The following is a 20,404-nucleotide window of genomic DNA, read 5'->3' on the forward strand; positions in this document are numbered from 1 at the left end:
GAACTTGAAAGAAAAGTGTGTGACCCAGTTACCAACTCTTCACAGAATGTGATTTTTCCTCCAACATCTGACACGAATCTGACGTTACTGGAGCATACTGGAAAATGTATCAATTCAACTTATAGCGTTCTTCTGTGTTCTTTCACTAATGTTTTGAGATACACACAAAAACAAATTACACTGCTCTGAATGAAGATGGGAGTATTACATTTAGGGGAGGTGCTGGGGCTGTGAGGGATGCTGGGACCTCCCTGTGGCGTGTGCATGGCATGACAGCTGAGCGTCACCAACCGCCAGATGATAGCAGTCTTGCCGGATCCTGCGTTACCCACAATGACGGCACCGCGGCCCTCACAGCTGCTTGTTTTTCTCAGGACCTCCTCCAGACGTGTGAAGAGCCAATCCCGGCCAACAAAAGGTGTCTCTGCGGTGATGCCGGGGACTTCAAACAGCAGCGGTTTTAGCATGATGTCAGCTTGTTTGAATGGCACTAATCTCCCTGGATGGAGTGAGAGGAAACAGTCAGGGGTGTACTCACTTTTGTGAGATACTGTATGAGAGTGGTATCGAAGCTATTTAGGAATGTCTATGCAATTTTAAGCAGTGGCATTGGGGAAGTGAGTACATGTTCCACAGATGTTTTTGCACCAAACTATATTTACACACTGATCTCACCCCAAGGGTAAGTCACAAAATACCTTTGGAGTCATCATTTGTGCGTCCAGCTGTGTTGTGTTTGCGGACGGAGCTCCTGTGTCCAGCAGCCCTGTGGTTGTCCAGATAACTCAAATCGTCCAGTCGAGTGGAGCTGGTTGCTTTAAAAAGAGAGCGGGTGGGGAATGAATAAAGAGTGTGAGAGAGAGAGATGCAGGAAATGTGCAAAGATACACATGCATACCACACAAGTGTCAAATTCATTGCTTGAGTCAATTATTGTATCCATGGAGACGTGAGACAACAGTTGTTGCTCTCAATGCTCAATGACCCTGAGGAGTGAAAAGAGTGGGGAAGAAAAGCAACCAACTCATCTAACGCCCTGTAATCTCAAGCTAACACGGGTCTGAATTGACCAAATGTTTTATTCTGTCAGGACAGCAAATCTGTGACGATCACTGGAAACACATCGCTGGCTGTGACGCAAAAATGTATCAGCTCTCAATCACGGGATTACAGGCATTCTTCTAATGACCAAATAAGACACATAGAACCCAAATTTCGTGCAAAAAGGCAAGAAACAAAAAGAGTTTTTTACTCCCACATTCCCCTATCCATCCACCCACTCGCACTACAGAGTTTACAGGTCAGCCTGGTTTGCTTTCTGCAGTTCTCAAGACATTTACCAGAGCCTTTATTCCATGCTGCTGTGGAGAATAATGAAATAGGCTTTGTGTAATCAGCTGGTTCTTACATTTGGTCTTCTGCTAAAATTAATAATATATTCCTCCAATTACAGCATATCATTAAGCAGCAAAACACAGAGGGACAAAAAAACAGAAAGCCCTGTACACTGAAATGCAATCCATCCAACAACACTCCTGTCATACCAACGATGCATTACAAATTTGTAATGTTGACACTATGCCAGAGAGGTGTTGATTCCACCCTACTGTCATTTTTGAGTATGTATTTTCTGGTGGTTTTGTATTCGATTGCCCTGTATTGTAAACAGTTTCTAATGTTTTGTGGACAAAATATGTTATAGACAAAATATTACAAACATATGTCTACATGTCTCAGCTCAGTACTCTATCACCTGAACAGCCCATAGAAGATTTCTCATATACCAAGTAAAGTATAGTCATTTCAACAAAACTGAACAACTGAAGTAACATCTTACTTTTAACATTTTTATTGTTGTTTTGGCAGGTTTTGCCTTTATTTAATCGTTGCCAGGATTTACCTGGGAGACGAAACAGAGATGGATTTAAAATGCAACAAAAATGGTTATAATTCAAACTCCAGAGACTAACTAACATGTGAGTATGTTTGGGAGTGTTACAATTTTTCTGTCCTCAATGTAGTTTAATTCATGGGCACCGTCACATTAAGGCTCCTACAGTAACATTTCATTCTTGGTTAAACTGCTCATCTGTCTCAGAAAAAAAGGTTAAGAGCCTCTGTTCTAGTCTAAATCTTAGGCTGTTCCAAGTTCTCGTTCTCTCTGTAAATGATGGATAATTTAATCTAATCTAATCCAAGCTGTTTATGACTCTAGGCATGGCAATCTAGGCATACAACCACTGCAAAATGAAGTATGCTTATTGGGTTGTATGATATTGATTTTCTGAATATTTAGGTTTGCTCTTATTCATGTTATTGGGTTGTGTTTAATGCAGGATACATCTACATTTAGGTGATGGAATTGTAAATAACATTTGTACTAAAATATATAGTAATACTAAAAAAATAAAAAAGACTCAAGCTGCATAGAAAAAATGAGTCAGATAGAAAAGCTATTGTTATTTTAAGAGTTTGTTTTCAATAGGAAATCACAGACCGGTCCATTTCATTAATTTATTGCTGTAACATTAAAAGAAATGATATGTAAAATCTGAAAATCTGGCATTACTGCTGCCACTAATCTCTCCAGAGTGGGATAAAAAAAAGGCCTGAGTCCCTTTGCACTCATCTGTAAAATACAGTATATAGACCAGTCAATCGGGCAGTAGACAAGAAATTCCAGGCCCTGGACAGATGATGACCTCACCTCACAACACTATAATCATATACTGTACATGTTAAATGCAGTCATTGGTAATGTCAGAGCATCTGAGGGAGCTGCAACACATCTCTGATCTTACAGCTTTAAAACAGCAATTACGCTCACAGCCTGAAGATGCTGGCCAGCAACGTCCTTCAGCATCCTTCGTCATGACAAATCACTCCACACTCAGACGTGAGCCACACAACACGAAACGTGTTTATGCTTTCTTAACTGACATTCATGTTTACTGTATAGTGTAATACTGGACTGTCACTACCTCTTTTTCATGTAGAACAGAGAGAATTACACACTGAACTTGCTTTTTCACAATACTGTGGTACATACAGTTCCCTCACCCGTTCAACACTTTTTTTTTTTCCTTTCTTTGTGCGGATCAGATCGTATTCTGTTGCCTCCCTGCGTGTGTCCATCATCCTGCAGCAGCAGAGTGAGAGCGTAGTGTTAAGCTACTGAGGCCATATTATAATTTACAGGGCTTTTGGATCCTGCTCTGTGAAGTACCCAGAGGACAATTAGGGGCTACCTGCTGCAAGACAAATCAATTACAGCGTGAACCCCGCACTTATAATAAAAGAAAAAAGATCAAGGACGAGCAAATAATAAATCCTGGAACACTGAAAACATTACATCCTTTTCAACAGGTAGACAAGGGTTTTTAGGACAGGGGACATGAAAGAAATTACCGCACTTGTCAAGCAAGAGCTGAAGTGGAGAATTGAGGATTGAAAGAAAATCCACAGTGAGGGGATGAAGAACAGTCTGCAGCAAAACAGTGTGAAGGAGGTGTGGAGTGGGATGAGAAAGCTTGCTAGCTAAAGACAGCCAGGCCAAATGGCTGAGTGGACCAATGATAGATTGAAAGAGTTCGAACATGTTTTCAGGGAGTTTGACGCAGAGACACCAGGACAGCTCATCCCTCCACCCTTGACAGTCCAGCCTGATGGGACCCTGTCCACCACAACCAGGTCTACGCTCACTGCCTGCTTTTAAGTTCATTGCTGATAACAGTGTGGTTGATTACCCTCCAACCCCCGTTGATCATTTAACACTTTAAAGGTCAACTCTGCAGCCCTGGCCAAAGCCTACAGCATGCCTGATAGCAACAGCCCCTTATGATCAACCCAGCCAGCACTGATTCCACACGACCTTTTCAACCGTAAAGGAATAGTTTAACATTTTGGGAAATGCATTTATTCGCTTTCTGGCTGTGAGTTAGATGAAAACATCAATATCACTCTTATGTCTGTCCGTTTTCTTATTATTAAGTTGTTATTATTAAGCTACCGCTACTGCTGGTAGGTGGATTCTGTTACCCTTGGACAGAGTCAGGCTAGCTGTATTCCTCTAACTTGAATTTGAAGATGGGTCTCCTGCATAGTCTTATTATCAAAAAAAAAAAAAGATTTCTCCAGTGCCCTTATAGGCCAGTGGCACTGACCTGTCACATAATGAAAGACCTTTAAAAGGCTGCATCTTAGGCTTCTAGTGAAAGACTCTCGCTAATTTGAATACCAGAAAAAATACTAAAAGCATGGACATCACCAACATCATATTTGTAGTTGATGCATCTTCAGCCTCTGACTTGTTCACAAATTTAAAAAAAACGGGTGCTTTTGGCACTCTTTCTTTCTGCCGACAGCCATCATACTGTGGCTTACAATGCTTCTGCCAATATTGCCCCATTCTCAGCACATTAGGGGGCTGATGAAGCAGGTAACCGCTATTAACTCTGCAAACTATCTTGGACTACCTTTCGTATTTCTGTGCTTGCAACAATCAGCATTTATCTCAGGAAACTTTGAGAACATGAGCTACTTTGATCCATTCTGATTATGAGGCTGTTAATGAGAACAGACAGTGAGGAACATAAGGTGATGGGGCCTCCATCTAGTCTAGATTATAAATTATGCATTGACTAATTGGAAAATTAAACCTCATCATCTGCAATTCAATATATTTATATGGAATATGCTCAGTTTGTAATCAACACATTCTGTGTTCGTGTTCTGCCGCTGTTAATGTTGCTGTTTTGCATACACTATCTAATGTAAAACCTACAATTTCATTATACATAATACATCATAAATCTTCGAAGATAGTCTTATAATTTAGAGTACTGGAGCATATGTTTATAAAACTTCCATTCATTATGTATATTCTTATCTGTAGCCTGTTTTTCTTTGCCTGACAATATTGCTGCTATAACAACAACATTTTCCATCCGGGAATAATTAAAGAGAAATTTGAATACTAGTCTCCTAACGTATATGATAATTTACATGTACACCGTTACTCTATGATCTAATCTTTCATGAATAGGCGCAAGGCGTCATATTCTACTGGCTACAATGCTATGTGGCTCGCTTCATCTTTATTCTGAATTTCATCAAGGGTGCCTAAATGAAAGCACCAGCTGACAGAAGAAACTGGCAGGCGTTACTGTGAATCTACTCCTTAGGGAATCTCTTCTTTTGCTCCCACCACAAATGAACTGACATCTAAGGAAAGAAAAAGAGCCTTGTGCACTAGCAAAGATCGTGACTGGAGAGGGAGGGGGATATTTTTATGACAACTGGAGGCCTCCCAGGACATTTAACTGGTACTGCTCACTGTGTGCATCCAGCCTCAGTGGTAAGTAGAGCACTGACACACGGTGCAATGAAGTTAGGTTCTGCATCACAGACATCTTGCAAATTCTCTGTATCGGATGAATAGTTTGAAAATGTCAAGTCAAGCATCAATTCAATCAATCTGCCATTCAGTCAATATTTCTTATACCATTAATTAATCACCCGGGTCACAGCTGTCACATTCATCCTCTCATTAACCTACTTCAACCACAAAATAACTGAATATTTAGCAACTCGCTCACTAGCTCACTAATCAACACATTATGTCAAAAACTTTAGAAAATAGAAGTGTAAAAACGACATGCTGTGGTTTTACAAGAGGTTATGTGTCGGACTATTTCGTGGCTGGGAGCAGTGACGTCTTGGACTCTCCGCTGTTTGACTGGCAACCTCCAGGAAATATAACGTCTTAATTAGGTGATGCTAGGCAGATTTTGTTCCCTTTGGACAGAGCCAGCCAGGCTAGCTGTCTCCCCGTTTTCAGTCTTTACGCTAAGCTAAGCTAACGGGCAGCTGGCTCCAGCTCCATATTTAATGAACAGGTATGAGAGTGGTATTGATTTGAGAGGGAGTTAGATTTTTAAGTGGCATGTGGCACGTGAATGTGTATCTGAGGGAAAAACACAGGACTTTCACCCCAGAGACCGGGGCTCGTTTCCCGCGAGTCACGTTTGCTTTCCCAGTTCTTCTTTTCCTTAACCCAACCTTTTCTTTTATGTTATTTTATATATTTTTACGTTATTTTATATTTTTTTACGTCTGTATTTTATGTAAAATCTAACGTTAAAAGTTATATTTTACGTCTTACGGTGAAGGACATGCCACTTCTGGTGGCACATGCCAGGACATGCCATTTCCGGCTGCCACATACCACTTAAAAATCTAACTCCTACTGATTGATTTTCTCATCAAACTCTCAGCAAGAAAGTGAAAATTAAACATACCTGCCACAGAATTTGGACGGGGCATCACAAGGGAGGAAGTGCTGTGTAGGTGGTGCTGTGGGAGGGGTCTTTTCGGTGCTGGTGGAGTCCTGGGCTCCATGATGTCAGTTCTAGGTAAGGCCTCATCTGGTTGGGTGGTCAGGTTGTCCCTTGTTGGCCCGGGATGGCGGTCCTCGTTTGCATGGCCCATTACACCAGCACCGCCCCCTGGGCTTTTATTCCTAGTCAGAACCTCACTAGAGGCGCCGCGCTCTTCATTCTCAGAGGAACTAGTGATGGTTGCTGAGCCGCAAGAAAAAATGGGTTAACGGAGGCAGCCAAAAAAATAATTCATACTTCTAAAGAACATATGGCATGCAATTGCTTACTTGCATTTTCTTATCAGTTAAAATTGACTAAAGACCCAAAACTAAGCATTGCCTTCCACTTCAACAAATCATATTTACTCAACCAACAATAAAATACACCTGTTTTCTCAGCCGTACACTCATCAATTAACAATACGTTTTACTGTACTTGATGTGCCCTTTGCACTTTTGTATTTAACTATAAATACAAACTCTATTTAGGGAGAACAATGTCCTATTTTAGGAGAATCAGACCCATAAGCAACAAAGACAGCAGTGTCCCAGTTTTGACAGGAGGGAGCTAAAGCCTTGAGGCTGAAGTGGCACAGGCGACGTAGAGAAACTAGTTGTGGGGTAGAGGTACACATTAGACATGGACCTTAAACTAAGAGACGCTATCATCGTGTAGGAAGGTGTGACACTTACTCATATTTGGGATTTCTGATAGGCAAGTGGTTCCACATTGAGTTAAATAGGCCGCTGATATCTTTTTAGCACTTTTTTTTTTACTTCTAGCAATGCATGACTGGACTTTTGTATTGGACATGCTTCACCTAGTGTAAAAACAATCTAAACTCACACAATGTGGATTTGAAAACATGGCCAGGATTTTCAAAAGAGACACAGTAGCAACTCTCACCTATGATTCCACTGTCCTTGCTCCCCAGGGTGGAGGTGGGGCTTTGAGAAGGAGGCCCAGGGCTGCTCCTGGTGATGGGTCCAGGAGCAGAACTGGGTACGGAGTTGGAGAGGGTTCCACTGGGGCTGGTGCTGGAGCTGCAGTGGGGTGAAGGTAAGGGTAAAGGCTGGGGAAAAGGCTGGCCTCCAGCACTAGTGCTCAGGGTGGAAGAGGGGCTCTCTGAACAGGGGGAGGCAGTGCTGCAGGTAAGAGTGGAGCTGGGACTCCCCCCCTGGGCAGAGGTATCACACTGAAAAAAAGGAGAGCAGAAAGATATTGATACATGATCAAGGAGGTTAAAGTGTCATAAAGTTAAGATGTATCGAGAATCACAGGGAGAGACTCAACCTGATCAACTCAACTGTGCAGGGAGAATGAAAAGAAACATACCTAAGTGATATTCTATTATAAAGTAAATCAACAGTTTTAGTTGCTACCCTTTTTAACAGTACTCCACTCTGTGTGAAAATGTTTGCCTTCATGCACGCTGTTTTGTGTGACTGAATATGTTTGTGTGTGCACTGCACGCAGATGGGAAATGAAAGGATAATTCCAGTTATTTTCATCTTGGCTGTCATTTTCACAGTTTTTCATAAGGACGGCTGGCTGTGTTCAACTAAATCACTCCCTGTAGACTTAAAATGTACTGTAAGAGTCACTGTGCACACATTCTGCTATTCCACATGGGACTGATTTTACAAAGATGAAATGAAATGTTAATATTTTTCACAGGTGACAGGATATATTTTAAGTATGAAGCATCCTACAGCATCAGACTGTCGGAATGAGGGTACTACAGGAGTTTAAATTACTCATCTAATACCACAATATATGCAAGTGTGTGTGTGTGTGTGTGTGTGTGTGTGTGTGTGTGTGTGTGTGTGTGTGTGTGTGTGTGTGTGTGTGTGTGTGTGTGTGTGTGTGTGTGTGTGTGTTTTGGATAGCACGTAAAGTTTTACCATGGTGCCCCATGTTCAAAAGAATTCAAACGGATGCCCCTATGGTAAACAACAAATGATAAAGTGCCCTCTAGGGTGTCCTTTGAATGGAGAAAACAAGATGCAGTGCACTAATGGGTGGCTTTAAATGGAGAAAACATGATAAAGTGCTCTCTAGGCTGCCCTTCCAGTAAGAAAATGTGATGCAGTGCCCTCAAGGGTGGCCTTAAAATTGAGAAAATATATGGCTGCCCTACATGGTAGAAAACTTGCTGTGCGTTGTTGCCCACCACATGCAGCTGGCGCCCTTTTTATTTTCGCCCCTGCCCCTACGATGGCTTGAATTCGCCACTGAGCTCTACAGTAAAGCAATGGGGTTTTGAACACAATAAGGCATCACAGTGGGGAAAAAAAACTACAAGTTTGAAAAAAAGCTGAGATTATTCAAGCAGTTATCATCATGGCTACATCTCAGCTGTATCACATCTACTGATAAACAGCCTCTAAGTCAGCATTTTATAAAAGCAAAGAGAATAAATACATAGTCTACACATAATAACATCTACACAATACATTGCAACCTACCCTGCAATAAGTTTAAAGTTAAATTGTATGATGTTTTCCATTACGTTATTCTTAGAGGAGGAAAACAGCTTTTTCACATAGATGTTACAGATATTTTAATATATAGTATTTAGTATTTTAGACTTATGTTTTCTAAGAAAAAATGTAGTTAGTTCATATTCCTTATCCTGATCGTTTGATCACATGCATTTCAGGTCTCCTTATTACTAATGCAAACTTTCGGCAACAAAAACTGTTGGGAGACAAGGCAGCAGAGTGGAAACAGCTCACTGTTATTCCCTTTATACCAGAGCCTCATCTATCTTAGCCAGGACAACCCACATTCCTCATATGAGCCTCGCTATCACTGTGAAACTGACTGAATCTGGAGCTCAGGTGGTGGAATGAGGCTGAGAAAATGGGCCAAGGCTGAGCAATGCAAAGGCATAGAGATGGAGAGGCATAAGCACATAGTAACACACATACAGAGGGGTTAAGTAAAAGGGCACTGAGTATAGAAATGGAGCCCTGTGGAAGCATAGCAACACAAATAATAATGTTCCAAAATGTATATTGATAAATTTTTCCAACGGGGTATTTAACACTCCTTGCACTCAACTAAATGTTAAAACAATCAACTAATCTTTAGTAAGTAATATTTAAATGTTTAAAGAAGAAACTAAGCTCTTTACAGCAATGTAATGGCTAAAAAAAAAAAATCATAAACCATTGCCTTTTTATATGACATGACAGCACGGGACCAGTGAATCAATATGCTGCCCTACCTTCTTTTCCCTCCTGTCCTCCATAGGAGAGCTAGCAGTGCCGGGCGTTGCTTCTCCCAATAAGAAGCATAGTCTGGTCATCAGTTCCTGGGTAGAAAGGGAGGAGCCCGGCTGGGGCTCCACGTGGAGGTCTGGAAAACGTACACATTCAGGACACACAGATTAACAAGCAAATGGAAACATGGCAGGCCACATCATCTAACTGATGCTCTCGTTTCAGCTCAGCTCGCTCCAAAGATTCCCACCCAGCAGCATCGCTACTAAACTGTGAGAAATGTATGCATCCACAGATCAGCACAGCCCTAGCTTCCCTGATTAGGAATGCACAGACAGTGGCTTTCCAGTCCCCCTGGTTGAGGCAGCAGCAAGAGGTTGTGTGAGGTTGTGAGTTTTCCTGTGCGCACGCCTGCCAGGTGCTCTCGGTTAAGAGACGGGTTGTGAATTTCAATGAGCTTGGTGTCGACTCCGGAGCGGAATGAAGGAGTGCCTTGGCTCTGCCTTCTCTGTTGCTGTAGGAGAGATTGGCTGACACAGGCCATGTGCTGCATTCATTTATCACTGTTTAAGGCTCCCTGATGCTTTGACCTACAACCCAAACTCCTCTCAGGTTCACACTCACCTCTGCAGAATAAGGCTTTAACAGTTGTCACATCTTGGTGCTTTAACCAGCTGAGCAATACAGTCCTCCGTTCTCACACCTCACATATGTAGCGTTATCAGCTGAGTAACGCTCATATTGAGTAGGCATGTAAACAGAATGACAGGACATCATGGATTACAGGAACAGCTCACTCCTCCTCACAAACATCTTCGCATTTAGACATCACATTCATTTTGCACTCCCTCCACTGACTCTTTCTCGTTGCTGGCTCACTCTCTTCTTTTGAGAGGTACAGCATCACACATCACAACACTTTCATGTTCAACCCGAGTGTGTTCAAACAAGAGCCTATAGCCTTGATAGGATCAAGGACAATTTTGAGAGGCAAGCTTTGTAATTATTGTTACATAAAGTTTCCCAGTTTGTCAATACTCTTTTCACTTCACAACTTCTAAAGCTGCTGAAGACTTGGGTAGGAAGGGTGGATGTGTATTTCAGAGAGGGGGAGGAGAGAAAACTTTGCATTTGGTCAGCAGAGCACTGAGATCCAATCTGGAGTAACATGAGGACAGACCGAATGTCCAGTACTATTCATCAAACCACCCAGCAGTTGCCATTGGAAACGGGAAGCTGAGAGGTGCTTGGCAACCGGGATGGAAGATGCCTCATAAAATCTGTTAAGCCTAAGGGTAGCCCTCCGGTCTAAAACACAAAGAAAGCTGGCTAAGATGTGGGTGTTTACCCCATTATTGCTTTAATCAAACCATAAGTGTATAAGCAGCATGCAGTGAAGTCGGGGCAAAGGCTCGGGAGGAACTGTGATAAAACAAATCACTCAATGATACACTGAGGATTACACAGACATCGCTAGCCCTACTGAAAGGAAAAACTTAATGCAAAGCCTTTTACATATAATTAAAACACACAAACACATACTCACTTTCTCTTTTATCTCATCATTCACTCACCTCTACCCCATTAATTCTCATTCAGCTTCCCTGATCAATACCTGGAAAACCCAACATGATGCTTAACACACCCACACGCTCCTGTTCTCACCTCTGTGGTCTGTCTTGCCACGGCACGAGGCAAAGACAAGAGGTTCTCTCGCGTTGGAAGAGCCATCCACAAACTCCAGCTTCCTTACCCGTCCTTCGGCCACAGCAAAGAGGGAGAAGGGAGAGGGAGGGAGAGCAGGCAGGGTGGGAGAAAGGGGAGAGGGAGGGATTGAGGGTGGAGATAAGGAGGGAGAGATAGAAAGAAAGAAAAAAAAAAAAAAAAAAAAAGAGAGAGATTAAGCCTACCCAAATGAGATCTGTGGTGCAGAATTTGAATTGTGTCCCAGGAGTATAAAGCAGTATGTACAGAGTACAAGCCATGCATGCAAACAGTACAATATTCACTGTACCGTGGGCGTTTATCTATAATATATTAACACTGCTAGTGTGTGTGTGTGTGTGTGTGTGTGTGTGTGTGTGTGTGTGTGTGTGTGTGTGTGTGTGTGTGTGTGTGTGTGTGTGTGTGTGTGTGTGTGTGTGTGTGTGTGAGATGACAGGGACAGCGGTGCACTCATATTGACGTGTGTGGGTGTGTCTCAATTTATGCAACATCTGAGGGTTCTTGAAAGCGCAGATTCTCTAGGACCGGAGATCATTCAGAAGGATGAGATATTTGCGAACACTGAAATGTGGGCTACTGAATTTTTTTATACTCAAGGTTATTCAGTGTTTGAATCACGCATGTGGATAGACTCGGAAACACTGTTTGACATACATTTTAATATTTGATTTTGCTTGACCACCAAACACGCAAAGGCCATGACAGTGTATGTTTGTATTTGCTGTAATTTACCTTGTCATGTTCGTTCAGTGTACTGGGGGGGGGGAAACAAGGCGGTGCTGCGTGCAATGAAATGTAACAGCACCTTTTTCTGAATGGCTGTACTTGCTGCAGGACACTGCCACCTTGTGCTTCTTTTAAGGTGAGACACCCCAGGTAAACATGACGTTTGTTATTTTTGTTTTAAAATATGTCACAGAACTTATTTTAGAGAATTTTAAAAATAACACAATAACAATATACTATATTTTATTATTAGTTACAAAACTTGTTTAAAGAGTGGATAATGTCTTTGTGAGTTTTACTGTTTTGACTTAATGAATAACGAAATAATAATGTGCCCATGGATGTATCAAAAATGTGTTATTTTGATTAAATAATTAAATATTTAAGTGGCAGTATGTACAGTGTAGAAAATACAATATTTGATCCATTTTTATAATGTAGAAGATGCTATAAAATGAAATCAGAAAAGTCCTCCACTCAAAATGTTTTGTTGCTTAGTGTTATTTCACTTGAATGGTGTATGTGCAGAGCTGAATTTTATTTGACAGTTGGCTGCAGAGATCGACGTGAAACATGGAAAGAAAGAATGCGAAAATGGTTTGCAGCAGGATTCAAGCCTGCATACATTTCAGACCATTGGCCAACTCACGCTGGTAGTGTAGCTAAAAGTATCATGGTACACTTGCTTTACTACATCTACCTACAGTACATGTGATGCATATGACAGTATGCTGTTTTGAGAAATCTGCCACTTAAGTTTCTTTTAGAAATTCAGATGGTGTAAACATGTAAAAAAAAAAAAATAATAATAATAATAATTAAAAAAAGTCTATACAAACAAAAAGAAAAAAAACTTTGGACCTTTAGTTAAGATTTTATTTATTTTGTCAAGAGTTGTCTTTGATTTGATCGTGATATTTGATTGTGATATATCTTAAAATTGAATTACCTAATTGGAGTCCCTTGCCTTAAGTTATCTTATTCAATCATTTACTCTGACAATCTGTCACATGTTTTGGGGCCCTAGGGGCACAGTCTGTATGCTCTTGCATTTGCTGTCACATGTATAGAACAGTGAACGCACAGAAGCTCTGCTAATCAAGGCAAACCCATGAAACAACATTCTGCTATATTTTGCAGCTTTTCCCTGATCCACGTTTTTTTTTCCATTCTCAGTTGTTCATATTGAGTGTTTTTTAATCCTTGTTACTATTTCAATTTAACCCACCTGTGAACTTGATGCACGACTGGGAGGGAACTATGTCGGCCTGGCGAGGGAGAAGCGGGGAGGACGGTAAAGAAATGGACGCAACCTTGGTCAGTCTCTTCCTCGGTTTTACCGGGCTTTCAGTGTAGCCACTGTCATGGTCCCGGAAGTGTTTGGCACGCCCGGCACTTCCCCTCTGCAAGGTGCTGTGAGTGTACACCTCACCACCTACATGAGATAGATGGGAGCGTGTAGAGAAAAGATAGAGAAGTGCAGGTGTTACCGTTAAAGAAGCCTCATTTAGAAAGCTTAGTTAACACAAGTAAGCACAGTTAAAAAGACAGAGTTGATTCAACAGAACTGTGCAGCATATATATATCGGAGAGAGAGAGAGAGAGAGAGAGAGAGAGAGAGAGAGAGAGAGAGAGAGAGAGCAGTTTAAAATATGTCTCACATATGGCTACGGCAGAGGGAACATACAGTATGTTGTCTTGGAGGCATATTGCTGAATGAGGTAATGGAAAGTTGGCAATGCCATGACATCTATTTAAAGGAATGTGATCACCCTCAATAAAAAGGCTACACTTACTGTATATTTCAATTCAATACTCAAATCATTTTCATGTCCACTCTTACTGCAGCTGTTGAGCCTCTTCCTGCGTCTTCAAATAAACATTACGCGTAAGAACTCACAAAGCCAGGTGATTACAGAGGCCTTAGTGCTACTTATATTGGTTATATCAGATTGCAGTACTTTTCCCTGTGGAATAATTCAGTCATTCACTTTCTCTTTCCTTAAATGAGTCTGTTTTTGCTGCTATTACCATGAACAAAACAGACTCAGAGGTCCACCATCTACTATTAAAAAAATCCCATATGCTGCCGCGTTAAAAAGGGTAGAAGGATCATAGCATTGAAACCTTTCATGATATGCTTTTGAGAAGAAGCGATATCTCTCTGCAAATGATCAGAGCCATCCCAATGTACTGTAAACATACTATATCATTTTTAATGAGACTGACACAGTTCTCTATCTTACTCTCTGTTCTTGCTACCCAGAGCAGCTCATTATCAAATATTAATGGGCAACATGGTTGCTTTAATACTGAGCTCTACTTATGTTCATCTATCTCAACTGCGCAGTCTGAAATCTCCTCTGCAGATGAGCAAGTTGACAAGTTCTCCCTGTAAAAAAAACAACATATTAACTTCTGTTTTAGAGCTTAATGTTCCAGGTGTTCAGCACACCTTTCCGTTCACATTTCACTAACATTACTACAAAACGTTCCGTTTGTTTATAGCAAATACAACACTTTAACAAGTACGCAGATTTGACTCATGCAGTTGTAGCCCACTCAGAATTTCTTGTGAGATCCAGTATGTTTTTAGTAGGTCAGGGTGTTTGCCTAACCCACTCTAACTTCTCCTGACACACTTTAAATGCAAGCAGCGGGACACTGTGTGAAGGACAGAACACACTGATGAATTAGGCTAATTGAAATGGCTCTACTTAAATCACCCAAGAGAAGAGAACCTGAATATTGCCATCAAATAATGCAAGACCTAGTGTGTACAACATTAGATCTCCTCCAACACATAGTTGTGCTAAAGTGTGGGGAGGGCATACGCCATATGATAAAGACTGTGATAACATAATATTAAGATTCAAGCCCAAAGGTGCAATGTTGGCTTATTATTGCTGACATGCCACAGTTTTATGACACAGGTAGTGGTTTTGCTCTTACCTGGATGTCCCTTATTCTTTTTTTCTCCTCCTTTTCCTCCTCCATCTTTCTTGTTTCCAAACACTGCTCTGAACATAGCTGGGCTGTTGCTTCGCAGCCTATACTGCCTGCACATTAAGCAAAGTGTTCATTTGAATTAGAAACACATTATTTCAGGCAACATTAGCCTCACTGTTGGTTCTTAATTCAGCTGTTGAAGAAGAAGTAATTAATTGGTGGTTTTGGAGACCATGAAAACTATTATTTAGTTAACTAATTTGCATGCATCATTAGTAACCTATACACATAAGGGTGATTACACATTAAAAAAAATGTAATCCTAAAATAAAGCCTCAATTTACCTGCTCTTAAGTCTTCTTTGATGCCTGCATGTCTTCACATAAATCCACAGGAAGCTGGTGAAAGACCATTTACACGCGGAGTCCAATTAAGGATTGCTTCACCTCCTCAGTCAACTAACAGTATGTTGTAAGAAGAGTCGGGCGCGCGCGTCGTGCACATGCTGTTGTTGCGCGATGTTCCACATCTGATGTAGGCCCATCCCTTCCTCTCCTTAGACATAATCATTTAATGTCTTGATTTAGTCTTGTTTTTGTTCTTTGATCTTACGGTGGTATTTCCAATTTGATCTTCAGAACTTATCACTATTCTGTTGTTGCTGCTACAACACCACAAATAATAATAATAATAATAATAATAATAATAATAATAACATACTCAAGTAGTTAAACAATGGTGAAACATATCCTAAGACTCCACTACTTTCCGTAACATTGGCTGAATTTAACTGTGGCATAGGCCTTTTTAATAGCCTATTCTTGCATCAAACTGACATTTTCAAAATAGGCTAGACAGAGGCTATACAAATTATTTGTCTTTGGGAAATCCCCATTCATTTTTCATCTCAAAAAGCTTTTCCCTCTGAAACATTGTTTCAAGTGTCATTTTCTGAAAACACCATGATAGAACAAATAAACTACAAACCGTAACGTTATCTGCACCGAAGCCTTATAGCCTTATATAAAAAAAAAACAATGGAATCCAACAAATTAACATTGTTTTACATGAGCAATGGGTCAGAAACTAATCTGGGAGTACAGTAATCCTACGCACTTTGTAAATTAGAGTAAAATCGAGCAATTTCCAACTGTGAACACCAGGGGGCGACAATGTAAATTAATGTTTCCTCTTCGTCCTCAAGGGGCGACAATGAGTCATAACGGAACCTATTTAAACTGGAAGCTACAGTGTACTCGGTCCTTTTGAATGATGCGTCGACTGTGCTGTGCTTTCACCAGAAGTCAACAGGAGAGTCCAGTGGTCTCGCAAAACAACCTTCCCAGCAGTTCGATCTCCTGTTACGTTATCGACATGGTCTCTTGTAAGTATAGTAGCTACACCTCGCATTTAAGTGAAACCAGTAACGTTAACCGAGCGGTTAGATTTAAGTTGTAAAATCTGTGGACACGTGTCAATTATCTTAGCTGGAGCCATTTTGTTTCCCCGTGTAACGTTAAATCCGTCTAAATACGTTATAACTAAACGAAACTGAAGGTTAAATTAACGAAAAAATAAATCTTACAAGACGCTAAACGAATGTCCAGTATTTCAGCATTATGAAGGTAGTTTTTTTTTTTTTTTTTTGAGGGTGGGGGGAAGCGGAACACTTTCTAACAAGACTACCGGAAATAATTCAAACCTACCATGCCCTCATGCTAGTTAGCATTAATGTTAACTCTCCTCCCCCGTAGCTATCCCTAACGTTAAATATCAATTACATTACCAGTGACTCTTTCGAGGGGTTGACTGAGAAATGTAGTTTTGTTAGCTAGTATCTTACACTAAATTGTTTGGCTATTTTCCATTGGCCGAGTTGGTTACCGTTAGACGTTACTTGTAGGGTTTGATACCCACAGGTGTTATTAATCTGTCTGATTAAACCTCTTCCCTGGACTGTATGGACGTGTATAGACTGATAGACCTCTTCCTGAGTCTCCGGTTTGCTTTGTTGCACCTATTGGGGCAAAACCAGTAACTAATTTTATCCTTCTTATTGGAAGGTGACCCTTATAAATTTCCTTACAGCTCTGGCCCACCTACCTGAGCAGAGTAGAAAAAAACAGTGTGGGGTGTTCGAGGCTATAACTTAAAGTTAGCCTTGCAATGTTGACGCTAAATCTTAATTTAACGCTGCATAAGTAACTAGCTACGCAAATGTCAGGTAAAGACATAATTAACGGTTTCTAAGTAACGTTACACTACTGGATCTACTTTTGTCTCAAGAATTTAGAACTTTTGTACCAACCCGAGGCTCCAAACAATGTTACAGCATTACATCGGTTTTTCATACATAATTCTCTGTTTTCCCCCTGGGTAATCCTGTCTTTATGTTAGAAATGCAGATATGGCTGTAGAAGCCTAACCTTTTTTAAAATGCACAGTGACATTGAATTTAACAAAGAGGCTGCTTTATATAAGTAGTACTGGCAAATAACTTTTTTCTTTTTCTCATCTTCTGGCAGATCATATGCCAATTGGTGGACACCTGTATGAGCCAGATGGAGGATGATGGTGGTGTTTGTGCTTCAGGCAGAATGTCCCAGTAATGAGTGTGCTATTGCAACACCACAATCTGCCATGGCAGTATAATTACTTGAGAAAATGGGTCTGAGAGAAACTCCAACAAGAGGACAGCTACCATCTGTAAGTCATGTGTGTAAAGATGTATTTACTTTGTTCTACTGATCAAGCCTTTTTAGCCTGGTCACAAGCTGCATCTTTGACAGCCTGGGCTCTCTGGTGTGAGATATCCTGGGTTTTAATATTTCAGATGCAATATTAAATGTCCCTGCGCTTTCTGCTCGCCTCTTTTCCGTGGCGTCTCAGATTGAATCGGGGAGGATAACTCAATTATTTTTTACTTATTTTTATTATTTTACTATTGTAGTGCCCATTAATCTTCCCAATCATTCATTTTTTTTCTTTTTTTCTTTGTCCAGTCTTGCGGTTTAAAGCTTTGGGAGGTGTTGCAGCAGCTGTAACGGACACTGTTGAGCAGTCTTGGTCCGAAATTGTTACTTTGCAGGTGAGCACTGGTAATTTTGGCTTTTTAAATAAGACTGAAATTTGCATCGACTGATAGACCTGAAGCAGGCTTCATTGGCTCTGGGTTTGCATAGAGATGCTAAACTGAATCTTCCTCGCTCTTCCTGACTGCTACATTCTATAGCAGCACAGATTGAATTGAGGAATACATATGAGCTTGATGGACATGGTCTAATGTCAGATTCACAAGTGAATAGGCTTGTTGGAGATGTGCTGTTCCTCGCCTGTAAAGTGGACTGAATCAAGTCAGTTTCCAGCAGCCTTCAGTGTGAAAAGGAAGTTACGCTCGCGTCCTGTTAGGTACTATTTCTTAAAATGTTATCAGACACATCAGCTTGTATAGTCTCCAGTTTCTGTTATGACAGTAGCCTGTTAAAATGCTCTACATGCGTTGCTGATGTTAAACAGAATGTAGATGATCTGTAATCTGAACCGATTAGTCTCTGACTTCTAAACGTCACCATCGGCTACGTGTTCTGTACAGAATAAGCCTTTAAATCTGACGAATGGCAATTAAAATCCCTCAAACAAATTTATATAAAATTATTCTAAACCAGTCAGATGAGAGCCAGGTGTTTCCCATCTGTGAAGAGCAACTGCAGGGCCTCTAAAATACTGCAGCTGCCTTGATCTCGTGAGGTTATTGTTGCCTACATGTGCATGACATTAAGTCAGACACAAACCTAAACGGCATGCATTGGGTGGCGATCTATTTTGCACAGGCCTGGCATCTCAAACGAGCCTAATGATTTTAGTGTTTCTCATTACTTCATTTCACCCACAAACTCTTGGAACTGCTTTTGTGTTAAAGAGAGACATTTATAGAAACAGCAGCACATCAAACTGTTTCGGTCCCTTGAAATGTCAGGTTAAAACTTTGTCTGTGGGTGTTTACTATATTGTCAAAATGATTCAATATTTAGCAGGCAGCTTATAAAAGAATTTAACAATTTACTTGCTGGCCTATTTGTTGCAATGAGTGACTTTTTTTGACATTCATGTGCAGTGTTACAACTTAAAGGTTTTCTTTGTCCTTCAGGTAGAAACAAGACACTGCGAACACCTGATGGAAGATGTGGAACTTTTTTCTTCTCCCGGATGACAAACATGCACTTTATCATTTCAACATGGCATCATGACTTTGCGTTAACATGCACACCACTTTCCTAAAGCCAAATGGCGTGTTATCTGTAAGCACTTTGAGCTAGCCACGTGTATGTATGCGCATTATCGCGAGACTGTCACACGCGTGTGAAGAGAACATTGGGAAAGGCTTTAGTAACACAAAACAACTGTCCAACATCACACGCTTGGGGGGACAAACTGTTGGCTTTAGGAAAGAAACATTGGGGAAAACAAAAAAAACATGACACGCAGGATGCAATCCCAGCTCTCCTGTGGGAAAGCCCTGTGTTTTACCCATCCACCACCCGCAGGACTTATGTCCTTTTCATACTACTCACTACAGCAAAAATTCACACGGAATGTAGGTCAATGGCGTCCGAACGGCGTTGATAAACGCCCTAAAAAGCGATTATGCATCATAACCTGCCAAAACGGCATACAAATTGGTGTCAGACATACGCCACTTACTGAGATCAGTCTGGTTATTTATTTTGCTATATGTGATCACTAGGGCGGTGTTCAATTGAAGAAATTCTTAGTCGACTAACGCTGAATTCAATTGTATAGACTAATCGATTAGTTGATTTAATCGACAGGTCTGTAAATCTGAGTTTCTTTGCAAAGAGGCATGCAAAAGCACCACTTTAATTCTTTTTTACCAGAGATGTGCTCATAAGTTTCTTGGAAATAAGTCATTCAGCATGAAAAGCATAAAACATGAGTAATCAACTAAAGGAATCTAAGCTGACTAAGACCAAAACGACCGATTAGTCGACTAATGGTGTGTCAGCGCCCTTAGGGAGCAGCCCTAGTGATTGCTGGCAGTTTCATCTGCCAACAGCATTTGTCTTGCACATAAATGGCGGCACGGGGGATCAGTGGTTGGTGCGTCTGCGCACAGAAAGTGGGCACTGGGCGACACATTTTGTATGAAAGTGCTTTGAAATGACAAAGGTTTTTTTTTTTTGTTACACAGCATGTAAAATGTTCTTTGAATTGTTTCAAATAAATAAATCACCTTAAAGAATTTTCGTGCAATGAATGTGTGGAAGTTTTCAGCTCCTCAGATTACACTTAAACATCAATTATGTACACAAATACTGTACACACCTATGTCTTAAGCAGTGGAATACTGGGTATATGAAATTGTACAGATGTGCACCA

General features: G+C 40.8%; 1 protein-coding gene, 1 long non-coding RNA gene and 2 other non-coding genes across 4 annotated transcripts in view; 3 read left to right on the forward strand and 1 right to left on the reverse strand.

Moving 5' to 3' along the window:
* LOC120555523 (protein TANC1-like) overlaps positions 1 to 15,457 on the reverse strand; it is a 36,243-nt gene extending 20,786 nt beyond the window's left edge. Inside the window, exons 1-9 of the mRNA XM_039794265.1 lie at positions 15,352 to 15,457; positions 15,011 to 15,117; positions 13,287 to 13,493; positions 11,273 to 11,365; positions 9,613 to 9,743; positions 7,287 to 7,575; positions 6,300 to 6,581; positions 699 to 815; positions 209 to 499 (exon numbers count right to left, since the gene is read on the reverse strand). Of these exons, the coding sequence (XP_039650199.1) occupies positions 209 to 499; positions 699 to 815; positions 6,300 to 6,581; positions 7,287 to 7,575; positions 9,613 to 9,743; positions 11,273 to 11,365; positions 13,287 to 13,493; positions 15,011 to 15,086 (1,486 nt within the window). The 5' untranslated portion in view covers positions 15,087 to 15,117; positions 15,352 to 15,457. The remainder of the gene's footprint in view (positions 1 to 208; positions 500 to 698; positions 816 to 6,299; positions 6,582 to 7,286; positions 7,576 to 9,612; positions 9,744 to 11,272; positions 11,366 to 13,286; positions 13,494 to 15,010; positions 15,118 to 15,351) is intronic.
* Positions 15,458 to 16,257: 800 nt separating this feature from the next.
* LOC120555526 lies at positions 16,258 to 20,267 on the forward strand. The gene is made up of 4 exons (XR_005638725.1): positions 16,258 to 16,391; positions 17,533 to 17,713; positions 18,010 to 18,095; positions 19,155 to 20,267. It is a non-coding gene; the product is annotated as an uncharacterized LOC120555526 (long non-coding RNA).
* Positions 17,782 to 17,917, forward strand: LOC120556587. Its single transcript, XR_005638873.1, has one exon. It is a non-coding gene; the product is annotated as a small nucleolar RNA SNORA31 (small nucleolar RNA).
* Positions 18,137 to 18,268, forward strand: LOC120556586. Its single transcript, XR_005638872.1, has one exon. It is a non-coding gene; the product is annotated as a small nucleolar RNA SNORA31 (small nucleolar RNA).
* Positions 20,268 to 20,404: the final 137 nt, after the last annotated feature.

Source organism: Perca fluviatilis, chromosome 3, assembly GCF_010015445.1.
Source record: "Perca fluviatilis chromosome 3, GENO_Pfluv_1.0, whole genome shotgun sequence".
NCBI classification, from domain to species: Eukaryota; Metazoa; Chordata; class Actinopteri; order Perciformes; family Percidae; genus Perca; species Perca fluviatilis.